Source organism: Chlamydotis macqueenii, chromosome 3 (genome assembly GCF_036417535.1).
Source record: "Chlamydotis macqueenii isolate bChlMac1 chromosome 3, bChlMac1.mat, whole genome shotgun sequence".
In the NCBI taxonomy this organism is placed as follows: Eukaryota; Metazoa; Chordata; class Aves; order Otidiformes; family Otididae; genus Chlamydotis; species Chlamydotis macqueenii.
Genome location: NC_141558.1, coordinates 73,225,433 through 73,246,424, shown reverse-complemented (window position 1 = coordinate 73,246,424; position 20,992 = coordinate 73,225,433). Strand labels below are relative to the sequence as shown.

Below are 20,992 nucleotides of genomic sequence, written 5' to 3'. Positions count from 1 at the left end.
GTGAATTTTGAACTTCTTTTTTTTTTCTCTCAGAAGAAACCAAGTCAGGAAACTAGTTTGGCTATTATACATGAATATTCCTGAAGTGAATATTCTGGGGGAAATAAAAGCTTTTTTTTTCTTGGGGTTATGTGGAAGCTCATTAACTCTTTTACAAGACATGGTGTACACCTATATTGTGTGAAACAAACCAGTACAGAAATAACTAAGAAAACACTGAAAGAACTGCTATGTCTGCATAGTCTAATCAGAACCCATATTTCCTCAGAAAGATGCACTGAAAAGTACTTTCAACAATTCTATTCATAAGTGATTTTTCTTTGTCAGGGCAGCTGGTTCAGTGAGTTGGCCCCATGTCTTGTCAGTGTATGTATCTGCTAAACCTGAAGTTGTGCTCGGACTGAGAAATTTTGGATTGTTCCAGGTTTTAATCCTTTCTATTGCTCCACTTCATACAAACTTGCCTCTTTATATCTGTTAGCTTTGGAATTCCAGTGACAGTAGTCCCAGCTACAAGGAGCAACAATCACAAGGAAAATATTCCACAGCCTGCTGGTTCTCAGCAAAATCAGTCAGTCCCAGAGGCAATTTCTGAAAATCAAATTTCCTGTTGCAGTAAGACACTTCTAAGCTTTTATGCAAGGTTATTTTTTTTTCTGAGTTGCCATTGAGCCAGACTCAATGAATTTTCACTGAGGTATTAAAAGCTACCCTTCTCTCTGCCATCCAACACCTGCATCCTTGCTCAAAAACTTAGAGCTACAAGTATTTCTCAATCAGCTATAATGATTTTGTCTTGATGAAATGCATGAACTAATTTTAAACTTGTGAGAATATCAGACTGGGACAGATATGTAATGTGGAAAAAGTGAAAGTGAATAAAGCTTTTTTCCTTAAGGTGAAAGCAGATTAAAATAAGCATAATAATATAAAGTGCAAATCAGCTTTCCTCTGCCAGTTCTTCTTCTTACAAATGGAAAAAATCCTAGTCGTTGGAACTGCTTACAATCAGACATGGTTTTTTTTTCCACCCCATCCTTGTTTACATGTTAAGATGAAAACTTTTATGTAATTTTGTATGCAAAGGTATGCAGGAGGCTGAGCCGTTACAGAATCAGTCAGTCATGCTTTTCAAACTGTCAAAATGAGTGCACTTATTTCACTGTTTTTCTCCCTGTGCAGGAGGACTGTTAAACTTCGTCTGTATTCCATAGTTTTGAGGAAGGGAACAAATGTGATGCATAATCTGTGTTTCTGTTCTTAGTCTAGAAAAAAAGAACAGTGCAAAGTTCTTCCAGATATGGTAAAATAATGTTTTCCATACCACTTCACAAATACGAAGACTTTGTTTGAGCTGCTCTGATGGGATGTTGAGCCAAGATGCTTTTTTTCGTCTTGCACTTCCTTACCATGATGTACATTTGTATATAAATGTACGTAAATTATGAATAATAATTTATGGTAAATGTTTGTGTTATTGTTAGTAGTCACAATAAGGATACAATCTGACCTTTAAAGCAACTGTACTTCTTAACTCAACTGTATGTGTTAGCATACTCTACATATTCCTATCAAGTGGTTACTGTTTCATTTCTGGACTTCTTCCTAGCTAAAGCAACTGGATTTTCTCAGCAAAAAGATAATTGCAATATGCTTCATAGATCAGCAAATTAAATGAGTCCATCTTCTAAAAGCTGCCAAGCTTCGGTTACTGTTACCTGTTCTTTTAGCTCTACACAGGTGGTCAATAGGACTCGGGTCCCGTGCCGTGTTGGGGAAGCTGGACTTCTTGTACGCGTATTAACTCCTTCAGCTGGTTGTTGCTGCATTAATGGACAGTCCATACGTCTGACTGTATCACTTGTATTATTATCATGGAACCAGGCTTCTTTTCTCTCTGAATATTCTACAAGATGCGTCTAAATGCAATAGTCTATAGGTGGTAAAACCAGGGAGAAACTGAATGCAACCTTGCAGCTGGATGGATACATGCTCCAGAAGAAGCACACTGTCTAATTGGTATTTACTTTATGGTGCTAGGGAGAATAGATGATAAATGTGTATTCAGTTTTTACATGCTCAGATAACTTTTTGGACACAGAAGAGTGGCACTTAGGTGCGTGATATTTTAAAGTGATCTCTGTTTCACACTCTTCTTTTGTTATATTTTGAGCCTATAATCTGCACAGCAGCTTCTTCTCTAGATATTTTTCTTACAAGGCTAGTTGGAAATCATCCAGCTTTATAACATGTGCATGTTTGAACAGGATTGTTCAAAATGCAGGTTCTCATATGATACATTAATTACATTCAGTGTGTAGTCAAACTAGCTTTCATTTGGGTTCTTTGTATTTTTAAAAATTGCATTCAAATATTGTTATAGTTTTAAGTTTAAGGGCGAGGGAAACGTGATTAGACAGAGGGAGGCGAACACTTTTTGCAAACTGTATTGCTAATGCTTACAGCTCTGGGCAGGTAACTGATTTTTTCAGCATGACAGGTTTTGTCAGGTTTTGAAGCCCAAGGCTTAACATTTGTCAGTGACCTGATAGTAAAGGAATGTGGCTCTGGTGTATCATTCCGGATTGGAGTGTATAAAGAAGACAGATTGAAATAATGTCACACTTGTCCTATCCTCTTAAAGCTGGCTGGATCTGGAATTTTGTCGTGTATTCAGCTTTGAAGTTTAAAGTAAATTACATGGAAATGTCATCTATATACCATAACTTGAACGTCTGAGGAACTGCGTTTGTTTTTTTTTTGACTGGTGAACAGGCTTGTAGCATAAGTGGTCGGTGGTTTACAACATGATTGTGTCAAAAAGTTCTATTGTGAAAGAAAGTAAAATAGGTCAATTGTCAATAGTAATGATTCTGATGATTTTTAGATATTTTTCTGAGGTTGGAAGATCTTGAGCCAAGTTTTTTTTTGTGTGTTATTTTGCACACATATCAAAGATGTAATTAATTCAAAAGTGTTCATAGCTCTTTTTTTAGTGGGCATAGTATCTTGACTGCACAAACACTACCTGGGACATTGTAGCCATCTCTCCGTATCAGAATGCAATTGTCTGCATTCCGGTCTCTGCGTGTTAGTCCTTTCTTAGTCTGTGCAAGTTAGTCCTGTGCAAGACTAGTAGAAAGTCTTGATTTGCTTTCTGACAAATGATTTCTAAACTTACTTGTTTTGAGCATGGTATGGTTAGTTCTTCTTTTCAGGTAGTACCTTGGAAGATTTCTTTATGCACTCTGCCCCTTTGGAGGGCAAAAAGTAACCCTTTTACACTGAATGCACTTATGTATCTCAAGAAACCTGTGGGGCCTAGAGCCACTGGGACGGTGGGCAGTTATTGCCCCTCCTTTTCTGCCATCTGCTTCTGTAATCATCAGCAACCTTCACCGAGTAAACAGTAGAAATGAGGAAAAGGAACCAAGTAAGGCTGTTAATCTGAAGAAGTGGAAGAAGCATGAAGACTGATGCTTGACAACTGGAAGCATCGAGTTAGAGGTCACTAGGGAAGAGTAAAACTATGCAGCCCAGCAGCGTGTTTAGTGGGATGAAAGGAGGATAAAATAAATAATGAATGGTTGCATATTCTAGCAGAACTAAACAGTAGAGTAAAGAAATGTAGAACCAGGAAACTCTTAAAATCATTCCTGCTATTTTTAAAAATCTATTCTTTAATTAAGAATGTATGCATGTAGAGAGGAACAGAAAAGGAAGAATGTGCAGAGATTATTCAGTAAGTCGTCTCAGGGTTGTGGTGGAAAGTGTGAGGTAACTGCTGTACACGGCTGTTGCCTCTGGTAGCAAATGGAACTGCTTCTCTCAGACTTGTGTGTGAACTTTTTAATGGGAAAATACCAGATAAAAGCTGCCTGTATCTTTACTAATCCTGATGCCACCTGTTTTGGAATCTCTTTTTGGTGATACAGTTTAGAAAACTTAAGTCTGTGGACTCAGAGACAAAAGGTAGGGGAGAAGAGGTCAGGGAGCTGCAAAACAGCCGATGGTATCGCTGATAAGGAAAGTGCTCCAAACTGCCAGTGTGTGTAGTGCTTGCACTTCTGCAATATTGAACCAATAAATTCATACAAGTACTTTTTGCTTGGCGTAGACCTGCTCTATATCACTCACTATTATTTACATTTCAAGGGTGTACTGTTAATGCTTTTGGCTAAGGCAGATAAGTAGAGAGACCTGTTCTGAAAAGCATCTAAATTCTCTCCAGTAAAAAAAAGACAGGCTAAAAGGACATCTGGGATGATCTCTTCATGATCATGCAGTCATCTCAAGATAGAATATGAAAATAGAATCAGTTTAAACCCTTGCAATCATTCGTTTGGCTAAGATTTAAGACTTTGGCATGTATGTAAATCGCTCCTCATCCCCCACCAGCCTAGTATGGAGGTTTTAGCTTCCAAAGCTTGGTTTGTTTGAATTGCTGGATTCAGAGTTTTCATTTGCTAGGCCAATTTATGTTCTAAGCAAGGCAAAAAACATAGTGCTTCAAAGTTAGGAAACTGGTAAAGCATTAATATCTTCAGACTTATTGTACGTCTTCCTTTCAATTAGATTTAAGCCTTTTTTTGAACTATTTTGACACTGCAGATTTATGTGATAGTTCTGGGATTCTGAGTTCTGCTGTATCTCAGAGAGTTCTGTGCCGCACAGTTTAAACAGTATTGCAGACATACTTGAATACTTACACTTTAGTTAATACTTTTAAAAGGAGATTTATAAAAATGAAAAAGCTGTGAAGTAGGATAGAACCTTATAGCTGCCTCTTACCCATTTTATGTTTTCTTTCCAATTGCTTGGTATAAAGATTAGAACCAGAAAGAAATAAAAAGCTCTTGTTTTTGTTTTTTTTTTTTTTTTAAAAAGCAAGCGAATGTTTGCCAAATACCAATCTTAATAACAAGACTTTATTATGAAACAGCTCCCTACTCGATTCCAGGAAGAGGATAATTGTTATCTTGTACATTCTGAGTGGCTTGCAGAGCTGATTATATGTATACATGTGTATACAATATTTTCAGATATTCTCATTTCAGCAACATTAGCTGTTTACAAGAACTCCTACATAGAGTTTTGTAAACAAAATACTTTCCACCTATCTATATATTTTCCATTTTGAAAATTGTTAGCTTCTGCTGTATTTGATGTGATAAAATATACTTTTATTTTCATTTTTATATGATATGTGTACTAATGTATTTTGTACAAAATACATATGCATATACTGTGTTATAGATTAATAAAAGAGACTTCCTCCCTCCCTCTAGGAAGATTTAAAATAGATATATTTTTTTTAAAAATCCTTTCGGTCAGGCTTTTGAAGGTTGTTTCTGAAACTTTTTATCAATATTTAGCAACTGAAAGGCGAAAGCTGTTAGCATAATTTCCTTCAGTGTTAAGGATGTTGCAAATATCTTGGTTCGTGCTGTAGATTGGGAGTTCCTGCATGCTGGTAATTTGTATGGAAGCCATAAAAATTCTGACTCTATTCTCTTTTCAGCCATTTATTCCAAGTTAAAATAGGAATTCTCTATTCGATGGTTTTCCAGAATGAAGAGGCTGGACGCACATGGGAACCACAAACTAGATCTCCCTTTCATGTCACAGCATTAAAAGCCTGGTGGCATACTTGGAGATTTTAATGTAGTTGAGGAAAGGAAAGGGAATGTGTAGCAGTCTCATGCATCCTTCTGAATCTGAGACCAAATGTGGGATTCTCTGTTGTGCACGTGTGGAAGAAGAGCTCTCCCTGCAACCAAACAAATAAACTGGTTCTTTTTCTTTCTCTGAAAGAATTTCTCATGGCAGTCAATAATTTGCCCTGTGCTCTCTCATTTTTGCTCGTTTTACTCATTTTTTACTTTTGTTATGTTATCGCTGAGTGTGATACCTTAAGAGGTTATTCTGGTTTTATTAATTCATTTTCTTTTCCCATGACAATTTTTGTTCATTGTCGGTTATGCAAACAACACGCTGCACTTTCTAGTAGTCTTGCACAGGACTAACTTGCACAGACTAAGCAAAGGACTAACATGCAGAGACCGGAATGCAAATAAAACAATGCCATTTGTAATTCTGCCATTTGTGGCTGACCAAATTAAAAATAACATGCCTGGAAAACTAAAGTGCACTTAAAAAACCAAACCAAACAAAAACAAACAAACAAAAAAAACCAAAACAAAACCCCCAAAACCTCATTCATTAGGCAGTCCAAGGGATTTTTGCAAGCTTTTAGTTGTACTAATTGAGCATTAGTAGTTGTCTAAACTTCAGATTGCTTTGAAGCATGCATTTTTGCAATAGGAGAAAGAGGCTTGGAAGGTTCCTGCTCTGGTCTGAGTGCAGCTGACTACTGGCCTGGCTGTATTTTGACCTTTCCTCTCTGCCACCTACAAACTCTAGATTCTGTGTGTGCTTGAAGATGAATTTCCTGTGCCCTGTATCCCTCACCTTTCCTTGAACAACAGAAGAGCTAGTACTTAACTGGCATCTGCTGGGCCTTTGAACTGCGATCTTCAGAAGACATAAAGCTGATAATGTGAGGGAAATGGTAAAAAACATGGGTCCTTTCTCCTGTGCTAAATTGACTGGAAAACCAGCATCAGCTGTGTTCATTCTTGAAAAGGACTAATTCGTGTGGTTTTTGAGACTGCTTTTAAAACTGAGCGTTTACCTACCTAGTTAGGAAAAAGAAAAAACACATGTGGCAGAACAGCCAAAATGACAGCAGTTTGTTGGAATGCTTTGACTGTGTGTAGTTGTTCTCATGCACTTTTAATTTAATAGTAAGTTGTGATAAGGTTCAAATGTGAAACAAGACAGCTCTAGACAACAAAGAGCAGAAGTCTAAACAAAATGTGGTCAGTGACCTGATTTTCAGCATTCTTAAAGAGATGGAATTTGAAAGATTTGGGTATTCCTGCTTCTCAAAACTTTTCTTTCTTCTCTGTGATGGGAGAAAGTGCAGAATGAGGAACACTGACTTTGGAAAGCTCTTCTTCAGTTGCCGTAATTGTCTCTGTCTCTAGCTCCTTCCTTTCTCTCTGATATTTCAATGTTGTCTTCATCTCCGATTTAGTAATAATTGATGTGCATGCTTTTAAGTAGTCAGTGGTAATTGAACAATAAAACTAAACAAAAAACCCCAGACACAGTGCAAGAAGGAAATAAGGAGGGCTCCTGAGCAATTTGGCATTAATTTTGCTACACTAAGATTGCTATGAGATTTCTGCCTGGGATATCTGCTGAACAAAGAAATGTCTTAAAGCCTTGACTATCAATACAAAATAGAAATGAGATGGTACCACTAACATCAGTACAGTTAAGGGAAGTTACAGGTAGAAATCCTGATCATATTTCAGAAAGCCTGTCACCTCTAATTGGAAATTAGGGTGGTTTTTTTTTTTTAAATAAAATCATGCATCACTTGCATGAAAGCTTGCATGCATCACTTTTCCTACTTTCCCAGTATTTTCTGTGATTTTAATGGAATACCTTTCCACAAAATTCTTGCATTACATTTCCATTTTGTAGGGTCTTTAGTTCATTCAGTCAGGTGGATGAACTTACTGCTAACTTCTTGCTGAACAGTTGTGATTATATTAGATCTGTTTTATAGTCTGTTTAATCTTGCAGTGCCTTTTTGGGGTCTTAGCTACAATACTGAAAACCTTCAAATATTCAGTAACTATTGCCCTTTTTGCTTGCTTCTTACTGAGCAAACAAATGTGATCTCAGGAGGCACAGAAGGTGATGTCGCATTATATATGTACAGTTTTTCGTCTATGTCAGCATAAGCTAAAAAGCTTTCTTTGTGTGAGTACTTAGTAAATCCTTTTAAATCTTTTAATTGTGTTGAGTATACACTTGTTTTATGTCTTTTAAAAATTATGGCATTTTAAGCGACTGAATTCACAGACATTGGAACAGCAGCTCAACACTGAAATGTATGTTTGAAGGGAAATACTTTGCTAAATTTGGAACAAAATTGCTTAAGTAACAGTATTTTAATTTGCTGGATGAGATTTAATATAGAGAAAGATAAATGCTAGCATTTGTCCCATAGTCAGTCTAATAATTTGGAGAAATTGTAAGGGCTTGTAGTCTGTCTTCAAAAAAGCTCTCTGGTCAAAGGAGGTTTTCTGAGAGCGAAAATGAACCCCCTTGTGACTGACATTCACAAATTCTTACATCTGCACAGGAAGGAAGACTGAAGCATGTACCAGTTGAAGCGTGATATATGACAGTCTGAAGTCTCCTTACTCCAGAGCCAAACTTACATGTGCTTAATGTCACTCATTAATGCCTATAAGAACATGGATTTCAGCTTTTGTGGAGAAATACCTTGATAAAAATAAGTACTCTTGTACACCTCTCTTATTCTCTTTGGTATAATGGAATAGAATTTTTCTTGTGTGTATGTTGTGATTTCTTGGGTCGTGTTAATTTCCTGTCTGTCAGAGAAAGATGTGACCATGACCTTGCATTGCTCCATTCAACTGGGAAGTGTAATAAAAACAACTTTGAAATAAAATATTTCTAAGGAAGGAACTTTTTGCCAGTAAAAATGCTGAAAACTACTCTAGTCATCATTTAAATCCCAGAACATATCTATTAAATTTGCTGTAATTACCAAGAAAAGAAAAAAGACTAATGGTTTTAGACTTGTGAAGGATCTTGAAATAATATTAGTCTGCTCCAAATTAGCTGTTGGCTTGTTTTCAAATAATGATTCATGGTGGTATTTTACTAAGCCTTTTTTTTTATTGTCTTGAATAGTTCAGAACTTTTGTTTAACTTGCTGAGCAGTGCTATATGTGGTCCTGCCCTTAGTGCTTCATAAGTTAAAGGAAAAATATATATATATAGCTTCAATTAAACCTTTTGAAGAAGAATATACTTTAAATTATGTATAAACTTTGTCATTTAGAGCTGAGACAATCGAGTTTATGTTTGAAGGCAATTTCATTATTGACAGTTTGAGAACTGTGTTTAAAAGTGGCTACAGTCATTGGAGAAAAGTTTAGGGAAAAAAGAATACAAGGAAAATATTTGCAGAGTGTTTATTACTTGACTCCTTCATACACTCTCAGGTTTTCCAACAGATAATATGATTTACTTCTTTTTCAAGAAAAGTGAACCAGGTAGAGACTATTAAAGAAAAGAGCCAGCTTTCCTAGCAGTTGATAATATTTAGTCAGTTGTTGAAGATGAAAGAGAAAGGCATTAGAAGTCAGTATTGCAGAAATGAGGTTCTAAGAAACCTTAAACTGAAAACTTTTGAAGTAAATCCTGGGTTCCTGCATGTATACTGTCCATATGGAGCAGTGAGGAAAGGAGAGGAAGGAGAAAAAAAACAGTCCCCAAACCTTGGAGATGTTTATACGAGCATTCAATTTCCAGTCATCTGTAGGCTCTAAATTTACAGAAGTTTTCATTTTAGCATATAATGAATCATTTTCCAACACTAAACTTATCAAAATAACTTCCAAATGAAAATACATATTCATAAGATGTCAATATGATTGCATCGAGCTTTTCCCATTTCAGTTGACTTGATGGAAACATATTTTCATGTTGTATGTTGACATGAGCTGGAAGTTTGTTATTGTGAAATGTCAAAACTAACTGTTACTTTTTCAAAGTAGGTTAATAAAGTTTGATACTGATTTCACAGCAGAGAGAAAGTGAACAAAGCCTTGGCTTAGTTAAGTATAAAGGGTTTACTACTGACGTTCAAGGAATCTGGTTTTACCCAGGGTGCATACACTTTTATGCTATTTCAGAGCAAGAATCACTCAGACAATTACTTTATTATTGTTAACACCTTCCTTACAATTGCTTTCCTTGCAGAAAGGTTATGTTATTTGCTCATATTTACTGTGAACATAGAGCAGATCCTCAGTTGGAACTGAAGAGGTAAGAATACAAGAAGAGCAGATAAATAATCTCAACTATAAAGATGTGAATTGAGATCTATAATACAGTTGCCAAATAGCATATTGAATTTTGGTCTATCTACTTCAGACTTTCATTTTGGTTAATTTTATGCATAAGAATAGTCTGCGCAGAAATAATTTATAACTATAAGGTTAAACAGAGCTGCAACATTGAGATTTCACGCTTTTTAGTTGGCTGAAATAGCAGTTAGTTTCAGATCATCTCATCCTCCTAATCTAGAGATAAAGAAATAAAATCCTTTTGGATTATTTCTTGACATTTTATGTGGGAGAGAACAGGAAAATTCTTTGCAGCTTTCTTGCTTTCAGTAAAACCTTAAAAAAAGCACCTTATCAGGGAACTGAATTCTGTCATCTTTATAACATCCTTCTGCTGTGGGTTGCCCTGTTCTTCCTTTATAGATGTAAGTAAGTAAAGCTAAGTGCAGACAACGACAATAAACACTACATGTTTAAAAACCATCTAGAGTTCATTATTAGAATCAAGGAAAACTCTACACATCATAGCAAAAAATTAAATTGGGAGGCTTGTAAAAAGTTTTTGGTCACTTAATCTGTTGGATTTGTAGTCTGAGTGATTGTAGTGATTGTTAACATGATGAAGTACATAGGTGTTACACCTGATATAGCAACAAAAGCTAGCTTGGTATTTAAGAGCAATTCAGATTGTTCTCATGGGTCAATGACATCCTGAAAACACAAGGATTTTCTTCCTCTACCGGGATTTAGTTTTTGTATGTTCTAGTGGAAGGTGTACAATATGATGCATATCTCATTCTATCCTGCAAGGATTCAGCTTATCCTTGAGTGTAATAATGACAAAAAGCTATGTTTTATCACTTCTTGTAACCAGATCTACCAACAAAGGGAATTCTTCCCTCTGGCAAAGTAAAGCATTGAGGTTAAACACACCTCATAATCCTCAGACATGGGAGTCTTTATATTGATTTCTTTTTTTTTTTTTTTTTTCCCCAGTAAGTACAGCTGTGTGTTGTAACTTAACATTTTTGACTCAAGTGAATCTTTAAGTGAAAGGCAAGAATGCAAAATTGGTTTTTCTCTTTTAGGCTTTTTAATGGTGAATTTTTTGGTATTGCTGTGTTTAAACACCTGTGGTATACAAGGTGCTTCTGAAAGAAGGTGTAGTTTGTGTCCTAAAATGTACACTATATCACAATACTATGTGTTTTTATGGATGTGATGTTATCTGTATCAAGAGAAATAATACATCCCTTTTATGAATACCTGCATGAGGAAAGTAGAATTAAGATTATGTGAAACAATCAGGGTTTGTCCATACTGCCAGAAACTGAAGGTGTTACGGACTGTCTACAAGTTTCAATTTTTTCTGGATCCTATTCTGCTGGAGAAGTTGTCATGATTGCTTCTGCTGCTGTGTTATCTGCAGTACTATTAGTGATCATTTCAGCCCTGTAAGAACTACTTTATGAAAGATAGCTGTAAGCTCTACGTTTATTTTCAAAATTTTGTGCAGCTCAATGCCAAAATGAAGGTGACCAGCCACCTGGCCAGTTAGTTTTCTCTGAATGACTGTTTGGAAAATTGGGCTTTTCCTAATCTGTCACGTTCCTGTCAGTCGCCATTTCCATGCTACACTTGTGCCTAGGATTGAGCCTTGAAATTGTGGTTGGCTGTCACTGTTCATGTTCAAACGTCACCAAGCATGGATTTCAGCTGGATTTGCAAAGGGATAGCATTTATCAGCAGTCAATGCTTTTTCATCTTGAGACCAGTTTTTGCGATGAAATAGGAAAACTGATTGCAAAGACTGGTGCATATCTTCTTGCCATGCTTCTGGTCCATCCAACTGGGAGTCCGTCCATAATTGTAGAATCATAGAATGGTTTGGGTTTGAAGGGACCTTCAAAGGTCGTCTAGTCCAACCCCCCTGCAAGGAACAGGGTCATCTCCAACCAGATCAGGTTGCTCAGAGCCTCATCCAGCCTGGCCTTGAACTTTTCCAGGGATGGGGTATCCAGCACCTCTCTGGGCAACCTGTTCCAGTGTTCTACCACCCTGATTTTTTAAATAAAAAAAAAAAAAAAACCTTACTATCAATGTAGGCAGGACTGTTGATGTCCAGAATCTTATTAGTATCTTTTTCAACCTTTTTGATTGTTGATAGCCACCTAACACTTTTAAAAAATGCTGGTTGCTCCATAACAGGTAGAATACTCTCTTCAAAATATATTTCAAAACACAGTCCACTTTCCTAATTTCCTAATAGCCTTCTGCAGGCTTACTTGCACCCGCTCAGGAAGCAGCTAGCATTGATTTCTTGTGGTCTGAGGCAAAGTTGCTTGCTTAAATTGATACCTTTCTCATGACTGTGGTTTGTGAAGAAAGACTGCGAAAGAATATCTTGGAATATCTAAGTACTTTTATTGTCCTCTGACACATTCAGGTCTGTATTCCACTGAAATGCATTAGATTAATGAAACAAATGCACTGCAAAAACAGGAAAATGTCCATAATTTTATTATTAAGCATTAAATTCATTTGGAAACGGTCCCATGCTGAGGAATATGCTCATGAAACATTGCTTTGTTCCATGTAATGTCCAGGGAACATGAAGGTTGTAGAACTAGATTTAATAATACTTATGACTTCCAAAAGCTTATACTTCATTGTGGTTCTTGAAATAAGGACTAAACTCCCCTCTCTTATCAATTATCAATCAATCTATTAACTTTCATGAGAAAACTCATTCAGTGCTGTAACTGAGAGGAAACTTGGGCTTCATTGAGAACCTGAAGCCAAGATGTGACCGAGTGGCACGGCATATTTGCCTTCTGGAAGCTAGAGCACTAGTCGTCGTCTTTTTCAGACTGAAAAATATGTAAAACAGTAGTATTTTTTAATACATGTGAAGTGTCGCTGTTCAGATTGGTATGCGCACAAAGGCACAAACGTTTTCTATTTCCTCACTGTCCAAAATACTGGTAGAAATGCTGCGGTTAAGTGCTTATTTAGACTGGAGAGGTGAATATTAGCGCTGTAGTAGTCCAGTCCAAATTGATGCCCTGATCTGTCTTCCTGCTACTCTTGTTATTTCCTACAATAAACTTTTGGATATTATAGCAGTGCTTTTTAAAAACACCATTCCTCACTTTTACCATGTTGCACAGAAGGATGCTGGTCCACCAAATAAATTCCATGTTGAGAAACGTCTGAGGTTTTTGACCAATCTAGTTATCCTTTCTTTATGTAGTTCCTAGTTGTCTGGTGCTCAGTCTAAACTTGCCATTAGGGAAGGACAAGACAAAGCAAAGCATCTGTTGAATAAGGCCTGAGACTTGCAATAAATGGTGGTAGAATAGGGCCTGTCCTTTTCTTCCCCCTTCCCATCTCCCCCCTTGGTGCGTACTACGTATCAGATTTTGATCAGTGACTGTAATTTAGGTAATAACTTGGTTGTGCTAGTTCTGTCACAAGCAACTGTGATTGTCACTTTCCACTACCGAACTTGTGAGAACTAAGCACAGAGGTAATTTAATACCCAGATCAGCTTGGCTTTTGTCCCAGCACAGTTATGGAATTCACTGTTTCTTTCTCATGAAAACTGATGAGGATGATTTTTTTTTTTTTTTTTTTTTTTTTCCTCCTGTCTAGACTTTTTTTTTTGGAGGTTAGTGACGTTATTTAAACTGGCTAAATGGAAGTATGATACTTTAGAAATTAGACACAGCAGTGTTAATTAAATGGGAAAGATCTGATTTTGCCATGCATTTCTGTATTTTAGAGCATAACTAAAGAATTTTTGGAGCATAGTTTTCAGGGATAACTTTTTCCTATTGACTGATATAATAGAGTCATCACAACAGCTGCAAGGGATTGGTTACACTGCTGGAATTCACCCCAGTGTACACAGGTTTTTTTAATGCATGCTTTTTGAAACAAAACAGTTTGATAGCAGGTGTGACCTTTAACCCTCCCTAACTTTGAAGAACTTAATCATCATCATTTGTTCAGCACTGAATATATTTTGCAGGTGGAGGAAACAGAGGGAAATGTAGTTTGGTTTTGATGGGAAAGGGGGAGGATGAGGAAGGGTCATGTTGGTATTTTTACCTCTTTTGTGTAAACCAAATTAGCCTCAGTTAATTTTTGAGAGTCTTATCTAAACAAATTTCATGTTCTGTTAAGAAAATCTGTTTTGACTGTGGTTACAGAGACATAAATGAAAGACAAGGTAAAGTTTGGAGTGAGATTTAAAACGTGCACATGTACTAAGATTTTGCATGCAGAAGGGGCTGGGAGAGCTGTGGAAGGGTGAGTAAGAAGATACACTGAGAGGGTGCCTGCATCGTCCCCAGAATGATATCAATTACATGTGGTTTGTCCCAAAAAATGTTTGTCTAGCCAGCTTTTTGAGGACCTCAGATGATTCTGTGGCAGTTCTGTACCTCACTGTCCAAGCAAACCCTTGTATTTGGGTGATTGCGTAGTGATGTGGACGTAGCTCTCTGGATGAACCAGCTAACACTTTATAGAGTCATGGAGGTGATGGTAATGATTCTCCAAGGATATGGGAGGCAATTTTATCTGACAATGTAAACCTGAATTGTCATATAAACACTTATATAATCACTATAAACTTGAATTACAACAGCCTGTATTACTTGTCCTTGGATGCTTATTGGTTGTGCCAAATAGTTGTGTGGTATTGTTGCTCATGGTGAGGTCCAGTACGGCACAGATGAAAACAGGACTTGCATTCCCAAGTGACTGAACATATGTGGAAATCCAGACTTTTACAAATAAAAGCTAGAAATACATGTTTAAATCACCATGTTAATATTAAATATGTGTGGATTTATTTCTCTCCAATCTGTAAACCCAAGAGTGAATGCTGCAATTATGAAAATATGCTACCTGACTCTGTAGCTTTGTCCCCTTTTTCATACAGGCGTAGAAGCACGCATTGCAGTTTGCGCTCTGTGTTGGTGCAGAGTTAGTCCATGAAAGGGCTTCTCTGTTTCAGCGTTTCTCTTCATACAGAGTCCTGTTACTGCTAACTTCAGATTCAAGTTTAGTGAGTTCTGTCTTCGGTACCTACTTTCTTACTGTTCAGCCTAGCCTTAGTTGAGAAAAGTTGGGTTTGTGGTTGAGGCTGTGGGTAGGACAGCAAGAAGTCCTCTGAGCCTGCCACAACTTCTTTTCAGCCTCAGGCAACACACTGTTGCAAAGTCATTTCATAACTCTGTTTATTTAGGTTTCTGTACATTTTGACCGCTGACGAGTCTGTTGTTCTTGTTGTGGTACCAGAAGTTTTTGGCATTAGTTGTGAAATTGAGTATGTTCAGTACTCCTGAAAGTCAGATTTGTGCATCTTGGACTACAAACTGAGGGTTGGTGACACATCATAAATTTAATCTTAATTTTTGTGACTGGATTTAACAGAAAATCCTTGTCTGTGCATTTCCTTAATCCTTGAGTTACTGCAACTGCAGATTGATTATTCTGCTTTTCTCCTCCTTTTCTCCAGTTTGCTCATGGCTACAAGGAGCAATTGTTACTGTTATGTACTACCTACAGTAAGAGCTCTATTTCTTTGTTGGGTTGGAGCATTTCCAGACTGCACTGAATTACAACTGAGAGAAATTTGCTTTTATACAATTCTTATTTCCTATAACAGTTAAAATTTATTTCTATTTCTCAAGAAAACAAATATATTAGCTTTATATTCCTTGAGGGATTGTTCCATCGTAGTTATATTTATGTGCTATATTGCTTGAGACACATCATGAATGAAGATGAAGAGTGAAAGAGAGCTTAGCATCAGAGTTTAGCTTTGCTAGTTTAGTTTGTTCTTCCACTCTTCCTGCTGAGGAGGTGATAATAGGAATGGTTACTTTTATATTACTTTCTGCTGTCAGTTCCATTTTTGTCACCCTTTTGCTATCATGTTAGTTAGCAGTGCTTTGAATATATATCTGAAATGGCCTCTTACTTCATTAACAGCTGGTTTGCATCAGATTATACTTTTTGTTTGGTGTAGCAGAGCATGGTGGTTTTGAGGCTTAGTTTTATATTTCCCCCTTACCTCTGAGGTTGCTCAGAGTTAGAAATAGATACAGTCTAAGCAGTACGTGCACCTGGTATGGGCATGGTCACAGCTACCTTGAGCTGATGGTGCCAGAATGTTTTGGTTGCCCTGGGCTGGAATTTCAACCCAGTGCGTTGAGCCTTATCCTTTGAAGGACGGCAAATCTCATTCCTGAGCACTGAATTAAGCTTTAAACTTCCATGAAAAATTTCTGAGGAGTCTGAAGTTTGAGCTGTTTCTCCGGTGGTGTGAAAGCATACAAATCTTTATTCTTTTGGGGACCTCAGAGCAGAAATACAGAGTGATCTATTTTATACAAGCAGCTGTTTCATAATTGATTGTTTTCTATACATTTTTAAAGAAGTAATATTAAGTATAGGCTAAGTCCGGAACTTAGCTGAAGCTGTAGTATCGTTACATCTTTGGAGTGATTGTATGTCACATTCATAGACAGGAAATTCTTGAAAGGACTAACCAATTCTTCATGGGAAATTTTTTAAAGTGAAATTTATGTGAAGCTTACTGATTCAATAGCTAACAAAATTAAGTGCTCCCTGACCAGCAGCAGAGATGAAAAATTTGCATTTGGATTTGCAATCTCCTCATTGAAGTAATGTTGTTTGTATTAGATTTTTAACAAATAACAAAAACTTACACAGGAAAGTTATTTTATATAGGTACCTTTTGTCATTCTGTTTCCTGCATTATGACAAGACAGAATTTATGTCCAAAATCATTTTTTGTAGTGGAATTATGAAGGACAAATAAGAAGGTTTGTGAATTGCAGTGTCAGAATGTGGTGTTTTGGTTGTCTCTCCCCATCATGTGCAAACTATGTCATGGTTTTCAATGGTACTGAATTTTTATCATGTTAATTTATTTGGTCTCTTGTTGAAAACTGTAAAAGCCTCTTAAATAGTAATCTCAAAAATCAGCTGCATAAAATTCCACTTTGGAAAACCCAGCTGGCTGTAGCTATAATTATTCTCTGAATTACTTGTTTGCAAAGACTCAATTGAATGATTGTATGCCTTTTAAAATAATTCATATTCTAAAATATCTGATTTTTATAATTTATCTGCTTATCCATGTATGGGAAGAATTAAACAAATTGGCACGTGTATGTATATTTCATATATTTTCCATTACTCTCTTTTTTCCCCTTCTTCCAGGCCAGCCAGACCATTCAAGTTACCAAAAAGGTAAGGTCTAATACTGTCATGTGGGAGGTTTGGAGAATCATAAAGGCAGTGGATAAGATGATGGCAAAACTTTTATTCCCCATGCAATCCAAGAGTAAGGAAAGGAAAACAGTAGGCAATCAAATTAAAACAGATTAGAAAAAAAAATATTTCTTTATACAGTGGGTAGTGAATTTCTGAAGCCACCACAGGAGAGGCAGATAGCATCAGCAAGTTCAAATAACATTCTGAAGAATTGATCTAAAATGGGTCCCTAAGTAAACACTGAAAGGAGCAGCCCGGGACGAGCTTTTTAACTTCCCTGGTCACACATCTGTGAATCCTGGAGGAGCAGGAAGAGGATAGACCACAGATGGTGGCCAAACTCCTGTGCTCCCTCTAAGAAGTCTTTCCATAAATAGCTTCTGTTGGAGAGGCTTTTGGAGAGAGTATACTGGGCCAGAATTTTAAAATTATGCGGATTTCAGTGTTCCTTTTTGGCACGTGTGGTATTTTCTACTAGTTCATGCCATTCTGTTTGTGCGTAATACACTCGGCACAAGCATAAAAGCCCTGTGACTCAGTACCTTTTTGATTAAGGGTTATTCTGTGAAGTGGCTTGGTTGTACCGTCAACAGTGATAAAACAACCTGACAGAAAAGTTCAAAAATATCATCATAATGATCTTTCTTCTTCCTAAAAGCAGAAACCCCATGCAGTCAAGAACGCTGGGTTTGGACTGCATATGCTCTGGGGAATGGAAGGGTCAGAGAAAACAACCGAGCAGCTTACCTAAAACTGTTAAGATTTGCTTTCAGTAAAGAACAAGCCTGTTTGCTAAATGTCTGTTTTGAGTCACATAAATCTGTTTGTTAATATGAATTCAGCCACACAAACGCCTATTGCTGATAGCAACCCCTTTATGATAAGGAAATTATATATGTTATGTTTCTGACTCTTTATGTGAGACTGGGTAGTGGTTTGACCTGAGTATGTCTACATGGAGGTGCTGAATTGAAAAGTTTAAAACTATCTGTGTGTTACACTATAGCTTGAAATCAGAAGGAAAAGTTGTGCACTATCTTTTTTTTTTTTCTTTTTTTCCTTTTCCTCCCTTCTCCTTTTAAAGAAAGCATCTGAAGTCTTAGATCACCTTGGGGCAAATCACTTGAAACCAGTCTGTAGCGGTGCTAAATGGGCGAGACAACTATAGATTGAATTAATTCCTGTATCTCCTAAGCATTTTTAATTGATTACCACATGAAGAAAATAAAAAAAAACACCAAAAAACTCAAGCCTTTTTCAGGTGTGTGAAAAATGGCAGAAGGAAAGAAATTAATTAAAACTGCATGCATTGTCATGGTACAAGGCAGATTACAGCAGCGTTGCCATTCTAACAACTAGATTGAAAGAGGGTGAAATGGCATAAAAGAAAGGTATTTCAGTCAGTGTCATAGTTATGGAGAATTCATTATTTAGTGTTTGAATAGTTTGGAGGGAAAAAAAAAATTATACTATACCAGCATAGCCATATGCCCCGCTCATTGACCAACTGTAGTTTTAATTAGGCATCAAAAAGTAGAATTTAGAAATGTGTTAAGTATATGCTTAGCACTAAGGATGTGCTTTCTGAATGTGAGTGATTCCTTGACTGAGGAATTGATTTAAGTGCTTTCCTCTTGAACTTGGACATTATCAGCAAGTGATCATTTATTCAGAATCTTTCTTTTCACAGAGAAAATAACAAGTAACTGAGCTCATTTTATGTCTTTTTAATAGGTGAAAAATAAAAATACTGCCATCTGTTTAACCACTTAGAGTGGGTTGGGATTGAGGCTGGCTGTAGGCAACTTGGTTGGAGCTAGAGCCCTGAGCTGCACCAAATGATGCTCAGACAAATAAAATTAAAATATAGTGTAGTTAAGTCCTTTTTGATGTTCTATCCCAGGTCAGCTTTGCTTATCTGAATTGCAGTATGTGATACAAGAAACAGGGCAAAGTTGCAGGTGTAAACAAGCACTGGCTTCTGTGTATGGCTCATTAACACTTCACCTAAGACATAGTTTCTTTTACAGCAAGCAACTGAAGCTGCTCAGCTGAAAATGGGAGTGTAGAGAGAACATGTCAAAGCAGTAAATCTGGCAGTAGCGATGACTAAGAAAATAAATCTTTTGAGTATAGTTTTTATGACTTCAGAGCAAATGTCTATAATAACTAGTCAATCTAGCGCTTGGTGTTTATGAAAACATTTAGTCCTATAAATAGGAAAATTCTTTTAGGTCATTTACTTCACTTGTGCTTTGTACAATTGCTCATTTGGCAAGTTGCCCCTTTGTGATTGACTTCAATAAAAAATTACTCTTCATATTGCTTTTCAAGCTTTTGCTAATTAATCTCTTGTGTGAGTATGTAAGAATTATTCCACATTTATCTAACGGGAAATTGAGATACGCCCAGTGCTTTGGACTTCCTTGCTCCTTAAAGCTGTACTAGGACCCCTAGACCGTGCCTGTTTCCGCATGCTACGGAAAGTCAGCAGTAAGCTTGCTCACTGCCATTGATTTTACAGTTAGAAAACTGGGAAGCTGTTGCTGGAGTGAGGAGCTGAGCACTACCTCCCTTCTTAGCAATGGAACGGAAAATTTCTGTAGAGCCGATAACTGAATTGTGATTAGATTATGAGTTGCTCTGAAACAGAAAAAGAGCCATAATCTTTTAAGACGGTGGAAATAAGTAAGGAGAGCGCTCTGCTATAAACTTTCATGTTATGTTGCATGTCAGTTGAGGAAGAAATGAGAGTATGGATCTTCTGGGTCAATATTTAGTGTGTAAAGAGAAATTATAATATATAATTATTCTATCATTATAGAATGATTCATAGCCTGTAATTATTTTCCTAATGCCTTTTAAACTTTGTGGGACTTCCTGTGCTCTCTTTGCTCCCAAGATTAGACAGTATTTCCCTTGACAGATAAATTCTATGAACTGAAGTCTTTACTGTAAGAAAAATTGTTAAGAAATTAAGATTACTGGGTTTCATTTTATTTTCTGATACTTTTCTGTCTATTTAACAAAAATAAAAATGCATTATAAAATGGTGAAAATTAGATTTGCATATGAAAATTCTTGCAGTCTGAATTTAGAATGACCTAGGAGTTAAAATCCAAGGATATGTGTTACACTAGAAGACTAAACAATTAATGCTGATTAGTTTAGGTATCATGTCACAACTCCTTTGCACCTTTGAATTTACAACAGATTTTATGAATCACTGGCATCTAGGGTTTGAGTATTCTTTTAATGATGGTTTTAAATGTAGAAGAAATGTTTTCTTTTGGATTCTACTGTAAAATTGGTATCTCTCTCTGATATTTTTCTTAAAAAAGCTTAAGCTTTCAAATAAGAAACTGTGATATTCTCTGTTATTAAATTTTTAGCAAAACATCTATTTTCTAGTGATCCCCAACCGTGGATAATATCCATGCCAAAAGTTAAGTATAAAGCTACGGAAAAAGTATTTATATATAAAAAAAAATGTTTTAGTCTTAAACGGTGGATTTTGCTTCATATAGGATTTTTTTTTTCATTTTTAATGTAGAAATATTTTATGTAAATTATTGCTATGGCAGTTTTAAATACTGAACATGTACTAAAAGACAGAAATATCTATTTCAGTAGCCTATAGTTAATCACTTCTGTAGCAGCACAAAGAAAATCTAAGATAAAGCCTGCATTTTTGTCAGAATCCTGGGCAAAAAAAA

The 20,992-nt window shown here is 36.4% G+C and overlaps 1 protein-coding gene across 7 annotated transcripts in view; it reads left to right on the top strand.

Annotated features, from left to right (window-relative positions):
• The window catches only part of DISP1 (dispatched RND transporter family member 1), a 90,580-nt gene that overhangs the window by 56,416 nt on the left and 13,172 nt on the right, over positions 1-20,992 (top strand). For 4 of the 7 annotated variants that reach the window (XM_086744950.1, XM_086744952.1, XM_086744957.1 and 1 more), the window contains one exon: positions 17,223-17,252. In XM_086744950.1, the coding sequence (XP_086601076.1) occupies positions 17,223-17,252 (30 nt within the window). Of the gene's footprint in view, positions 1-968; positions 1,434-14,910; positions 15,037-17,222; positions 17,253-20,992 lie in introns of those variants that run through there. The other 3 variants (XM_086744956.1, XM_086744954.1, XM_086744955.1) reach the window with 3 other exon arrangements.